At 56.6% G+C, this 6,611-nt stretch overlaps 1 protein-coding gene across 1 annotated transcript; it reads left to right on the top strand.

The window, feature by feature from the left end:
* Window positions 1–307: 307 nt before the first annotated feature.
* LOC137310830 (cyclin-Q-like) lies at window positions 308–5,681 on the top strand. The gene is made up of 4 exons (XM_067978411.1): window positions 308–489; window positions 3,344–3,476; window positions 4,661–4,888; window positions 5,114–5,681. Exons 1-4 carry the CDS (start codon window positions 320–322, stop codon window positions 5,198–5,200), a joined length of 618 nt encoding a protein of 205 aa, XP_067834512.1. The 5' UTR covers window positions 308–319; the 3' UTR covers window positions 5,201–5,681.
* Window positions 5,682–6,611: the final 930 nt, after the last annotated feature.

Genomic DNA, 6,611 nt, shown 5'->3' with positions numbered 1-6,611 from the left:
CTCTCTCTCTCTCGTTCGCTCTCTCTCTCGTTCGCTCTCTCTCGTTCGCTCTCTCTCGTTCGCTCTCTCTCGTTCGCTCTCTCTCCCTCTCTCTCTCTCGTTCTCTCTCTCTCATTCGCTCTCTCTCTCTCTCGGCTGTGAAGCCTCCCACAGTTGAACAGCCCGCCGACACTCGCCGGCTGTTTCCGGAGGGCGCTGCGCCCTACGAATTTAGGAGAGAAAATGGGAAGGTGGTTTTGGGTCGTGTTTGCGGACGGCCGCGTTATGAACCCTGTTTTGACCGGGCCTTCCTCTTCCGTCTGCAGGGATCAAACTGGGAATGCATTCAGTGCCCATGGCCTCAGCCTGCACCATCTACCACAGATTCTTTGATGAAACGTCTGTCCAGAACTATGACCCGTATTTGGTGGCGATGGCGTCAATCTACCTGGCCGGCAAAGTGGAGGAACAACACTTGAGGGCTCGGGACATTATCAATGTGTGTCACAGGTAAAGCCGTCAGCTCACTGTCCTGGTGTGGCTCCCTCTACACTGTCCCGTCAAACACTCCCAGGGCAGGTACAGGGTTAAATACAGAGTAAAGCTCCCTCTACACTGTCCCATCAAACACTCCCAGGGCAGGTACAGGGTTAGATACAGAGTAAAGCTCCCTCTACACTGTCCCATCAAACACTCCCAGGGCAGGTACAGGGTTAGATACAGAGTAAAGCTCCCTCTACACTGTCCCGTCAAACACTCCCAGGGCAGGTACAGGGTTAGATACAGAGTAAAGCTCCCTCTACACTGTCCCGTCAAACACTCCCAGGGCAGGTACAGGGTTAGATACAGAGTAAAGCTCCCTCTACACTGTCCCATCAAACACTCCCAGGGCAGGTACAGGGTTAGATACAGAGTAAAGCTCCCTCTACACTGTCGCATCAAACACTCCCAGGGCAGGTACAGTGTTAGATACAGAGTAAAGCTCCCTCTACACTGTCCCGTCAAACACTCCCAGGGCAGGTACAGGGTTAGATACAGAGTAAAGCTCCCTCTACACTGTCCCATCAAACACTCCCAGGGCAGGTACAGGGTTAGATACAGAGTAAAGCTCCCTCTACACTGTCCCATCAAACACTCCCAGGGCAGGTACAGGGTTAGATACAGAGTAAAGCTCCCTCTACACTGTCCCATCAAACACTCCCAGGGCAGGTACAGGGTTAGATACAGAGTAAAGCTCCCTCTACACTGTCCCATCAAACACTCCCAGGGCAGGTACAGGGTTAGATACAGAGTAAAGCTCCCTCTACACTGTCCCATCAAACACTCCCAGGGCAGGTACAGGGTTAGATACAGAGTAAAGCTCCCTCTACACTGTCCCATCAAACACTCCCAGGGCAGGTACAGGGTTAGATACAGAGTAAAGCTCCCTCTACACTGTCCCATCAAACACTCCCAGGGCAGGTACAGGGTTAGATACAGAGTAAAGCTCCCTCTACACTGTCCCATCAAACACTCCCAGGGCAGGTACAGGGTTAGATACAGAGTAAAGCTCCCTCTACACTGTCCCGGCAAACACTCCCAGGCAGGTACAGGGTTAGATACAGAGTAAAGCTCCCTCTACACTGTCCCATCAAACACTCCCAGGCAGGTACAGGGTTAGATACAGAGTAAAGCTCCCTCTACACTGTCCCGGCAAACACTCCCAGGCAGGTACAGGGTTAGATACAGAGTAAAGCTCCCTCTACACTGTCCCATCAAACACTCCCAGGCAGGTACAGGGTTAGATACAGAGTAAAGCTCCCTCTACACTGTCCCATCAAACACTCCCAGGGCAGGTACAGGGTTAGATACAGAGTAAAGCTCCCTCTACACTGTCCCATCAAACACTCCCAGGGCAGGTACAGGGTGAGATACAGAGTAAAGCTCCCTCTACACTGTCCCATCAAACACTCCCAGGGCAGGTACAGGGTTAGATACAGAGTAAAGCTCCCTCTACACTGTCCCATCAAACACTCCCAGGGCAGGTACAGGGTGAGATACAGAGTAAAGCTCCCTCTACACTGTCCCATCAAACACTCCCAGGGCAGGTACAGGGTTAGATACAGAGTAAAGCTCCCTCTACACTGTCCCATCAAACACTCCCAGGGCAGGTACAGGGTTAGATACAGAGTAAAGCTCCCTCTACACTGTCCCGTCAAACACTCCCAGGGCAGGTACAGGGTTAGATACAGAGTAAAGCTCCCTCTACACTGTCCCGTCAAACACTCCCAGGGCAGGTACAGGGTTAGATACAGAGTAAAGCTCCCTCTACACTGTCCCATCAAACACTCCCAGGGCAGGTACAGGGTTAGATACAGAGTAAAGCTCCCTCTACACTGTCCCATCAAACACTCCCAGGGCAGGTACAGGGTTAGATACAGAGTAAAGCTCCCTCTACACTGTCCCGTCAAACACTCCCAGGGCAGGTACAGGGTTAGATACAGAGTAAAGCTCCCTCTACACTGTCCCGTCAAACACTCCCAGGGCAGGTACAGGGTTAGATACAGAGTAAAGCTCCCTCTACACTGTCCCGTCAAACACTCCCAGGGCAGGTACAGGGTTAGATACAGAGTAAAGCTCCCTCTACACTGTCCCATCAAACACTCCCAGGGCAGGTACAGGGTTAGATACAGAGTAAAGCTCCCTCTACACTGTCCCATCAAACACTCCCAGGGCAGGTACAGGGTTAGATACAGAGTAAAGCTCCCTCTACACTGTCCCATCAAACACTCCCAGGGCAGGTACAGGGTTAGATACAGAGTAAAGCTCCCTCTACACTGTCCCATCAAACACTCCCAGGGCAGGTACAGGGTTAGATACAGAGTAAAGCTCCCTCTACACTGTCCCATCAAACACTCCCAGGGCAGGTACAGGGTTAGATACAGAGTAAAGCTCCCTCTACACTGTCCCATCAAACACTCCCAGGGCAGGTACAGGGTTAGATACAGAGTAAAGCTCCCTCTACACTGTCCCATCAAACACTCCCAGGGCAGGTACAGGGTTAGATACGGAGTAAAGCTCCCTCTACACTGTCCCATCAAACACTCCCAGGGCAGGTACAGGGTTAGATACAGAGTAAAGCTCCCTCTACACTGTCCCGTCAAACACTCCCAGGGCAGGTACAGGGTTAGATACAGAGTAAAGCTCCCTCTACACTGTCCCATCAAACACTCCCAGGGCAGGCACAGGGTCAGATGGCGAATAAATCGAAATAAACCAAATTAAATTTGGATTGGCCCGATCGCGGTCGTTTCTCCTGCTCTGAGTGTTGCCTTGACATCTGGGTCTGCGTGTGTGTTTCTGCGTCTGTGTTTGCTTCTTGTAGGTACCTGAATCCCCAGGACGAACCCCTGGAGCTGGACAATAGGTTTTGGGAACTCCGGGATAGCGTGGTTCAGTGTGAACTCCTGATGCTGCGGCTTCTAAACTTCCAGGTTTCCTTCCAGCACCCCCATAAGGTGAGGATCACGGGGAGCAGCTCCTTGTGGTGACGATCCCTAATTGCCCCTTGAGAAGGTGGTGGTGAGCCGCCTTCTTGAACCGCTGCAGTCCGTGTGGTGAAGGTTCTCCCACAGTGCTGTTAGGAAGGGAGTTCCAGGATTTTGACCCAGCGACGATGAAGGAACGGCCGATATATTTCCAAGTCGGGATGGTGTGTGACTTGGAGGGGAACATGCAGGTGGTGTTGTTCCCATGTGCCTGCTGCTCTTGTCCTTCTAGGTGGTAGAGGTCGCGGGTTTGGGAGGTGCTGTCGAAGAAGCCTTGGCGAGTTGCTGCAGTGCATCCTGTGGATGGTACACACTGCAGCCACTGTGCGCCGGTGGCGAAGGGAGTGAACGTTTAGGGTGGTGGATGGGGTGCCAATCAAGCGGGCTGCTTTGTCCTGGATGGTGTCGAGCTTCTTGAGTGTTGTTGGAGCTGCACTCATCCAGGCAAGTGGAGAGTATTCCATCACACTCCTGACTTGTGCCTTGTAGATGGTGGAAAGGCTTTGGGGAGTCAGGAGGTGAGTCACTCGCCGCAGAATACCCAGCCTCTGACCTGCTCTTGTAGCCACAGTATTTATATGGCTGGTCCAGTTAAGTTTCTGGTCAATGGTGACCCCCAGATGGTGGGGGATTCGGCGATGGTAATGCCGTTGAATGTCAAGGGGAGGTGGTTAGACTCTCTCTTCTTGGAGATGGTCATTGCCCGGCTTAAAGACCCTCAGCGATTCATGAAGGCTTGAGGAGATGGGGCCATTTACTTTGGAGAGACAAACTGATGGAGGTCTATCAACTAATTAACGGGCTGGAGAGCGTCGGTGTTGAGAGATTATCCCAGTTCAGGTTGGGGAAGGGGCGGGGGACACGGGTTAAACTTTGGGAGAGTGGGAATCGACTGGGCGTTTGGCGGTTCTGCTATTCCCAGAAGGTATCTGGAGTGCGTTGCCGGCTGGCGTGGTTGGTGCTGACTCTCTGCCTTCGAGAGGGGAAGCTGGACTGGTTCCTGACTGGGGCACATATAGAAGGGAAGTGTCTTTATGGGTGACGCGCGACCTCCTGGTCCGGTCTCGCCAAATCGGGGGAGGGGGGCGGGTTTTTGGCGCCCAAGCTTGCGACGTGACCTTTGACCTGCGCCCCCTCTCTCCCTCTCTCCTCAGTACCTGCTGCATTACCTGGTCTCACTGAGGAATTGGATGAACCGCCATTCCTGGAACCGGACGCCCGTGGTGGTCACTGCTTGGGCCCTGCTACGGGACAGCTATCACGGGAGCCTCTGCCTCCGCCACAGGCCCCAGCACATTGCCATCGCCGTCCTGGACTTCACCCTGCAGTGCTATGGAGTGGAGGTGCCGGGAGACGCCTTGGCCGAGAGATCATGGTGGCAGGTGAGTTGAACGGTCGACCAGGCGGGCGTTCAGCCGCCCAGGGCCCCCCCAAGCTCTGGAATTCCCTCCCTGAACCTCCCCGCCTCCTTTAAGACGCCCCCCCTCGTTGGGTCGCCTGTCCCGATACCTCCTTCTGGGAGCGCGGAGTCACGTTTCGAGGGCGCAGGTTTACGATGACGGTCTCAACGGACGCGCTGTCGTCGTTGTTTCTCTCGTTCTCGGCAGGTCTTCAGTGAGGGCGCGACGAGGCCCATCATCGACGCCATCGTGGCGGAGATCGTCCGCATCTACGAGATGGACGCCAAGCTGTGAGGCGGTAGACCCTCCTCCTCCCCGGCCCGCGGACGCTGACGCCTCTCCTCCGCTGACCGCGGGGGAGGTCCCGAGGAGGACGTGGCTCCCCGGGACGTTCCCGAAGCACTGTTGCGAAGCGGGGGGGATCCGATTCGACGCACAGCAAGATCCCACAGACAGCGAAAATGGCCGAATCTACCGTTTTAACGCAGGACTGCTCCCGTCTCGGAGGGGGGAGACGGGAGGGAAGCTCTCGTGGCCTCGCTACAGGACGGACCCCGGCCTCCAGGACCCACGGCCGTCGGTTCGAATCCCACTCCGGCCCTCGAGCGACAATGGGCGTCGCTGCGAGGGACTTCACTCTGTCATTCTTCGCTCCCTCGGGAGGGCCTGAGCTGCTGTCTGACGGAGGCCTCTCCCCGTTTCACTTTGTTCGAGCGTTTTGCTGATTTTGTTCTGAATGTGTTTCCGCTGATTAAAATATCTTTGTTGGTCCTTCTATCGCTGTGGTGCTCAGTCGGGTGACGTGCATGAGCGGTTTCGGCCTCTGTCCCTGCGTCCCGTTTGTACGAGGCTCGCCCCCCCCCAGGGGGGGGGGTGAGGTCCCACAGATACCGGCAGCCCCGCTGTATCCCACCCTGGCGGCCCAGATAGTGAGCCGGCTATTCCGCTCTGGGCGGCATCGCAGCGGAACCTGGTCCCGCCCTCACCCTGTAGCCGGCCTTTTCCAGTCGGCGTGGGAACCTTCGATTAATTTCCCCTCTCTCTCTCGTTCATCCTCCTCCTCCCCTCCCTCTCCCTCCCCTCCCTCTCCACCCATCCCTCGCTCTCTCTCTCTCCCCTCCCCTCCTCTCCCAATCCCTTGCTCTCTCTCTCTCTCTCTCCCCTCCCCTCCCTCTCCACCCATCCCTCGCTGTCTCTCTCCCCATCACCTCCTCTCCTCTATCCCTCGCTCTCCCTGCTCTCCTCTCCATCTCCCCTCCCCTCGCCTCTCCACCCATCCCTCCGCTCTCCCTCCCCTCTCCCGATCCCTCGGCTCTCCCTCCCCTCTCCCGATCCCTCGGCTCTCCCTCCCCTCTCCCGATCCCTCGGCTCTCCCTCCCCTCTCCCGATCCCTCGGCTCTCCCTCCCCTCTCCCGATCCCTCGGCTCTCCCTCCCCTCTCCCGATCCCTCGGCTCTCCCTCCCCTCTCCCGATCCCTCGGCTCTCCCTCCCCTCTCCCGATCCCTCGGCTCTCCCTCCCCTCTCCCGATCCCTCGGCTCTCCCTCCCCTCTCCCGATCCCTCGGCTCTCCCTCCCCTCTCCCGATCCCTCGGCTCTCCCTCCCCTCTCCCGATCCCTCGGCTCTCCCTCCCCTCTCCCGATCCCTCGGCTCTCCCTCCCCTCTCCCGATCCCTCGGCTCTCCCTCCCCTCTCCCGATCCCTCGGC

This window comes from Heptranchias perlo, unplaced genomic scaffold (genome assembly GCF_035084215.1).
Source record: "Heptranchias perlo isolate sHepPer1 unplaced genomic scaffold, sHepPer1.hap1 HAP1_SCAFFOLD_277, whole genome shotgun sequence".
Classification (NCBI taxonomy): domain Eukaryota; kingdom Metazoa; phylum Chordata; class Chondrichthyes; order Hexanchiformes; family Hexanchidae; genus Heptranchias; species Heptranchias perlo.
This window is presented reverse-complemented; position numbering and strand designations above follow the sequence as displayed.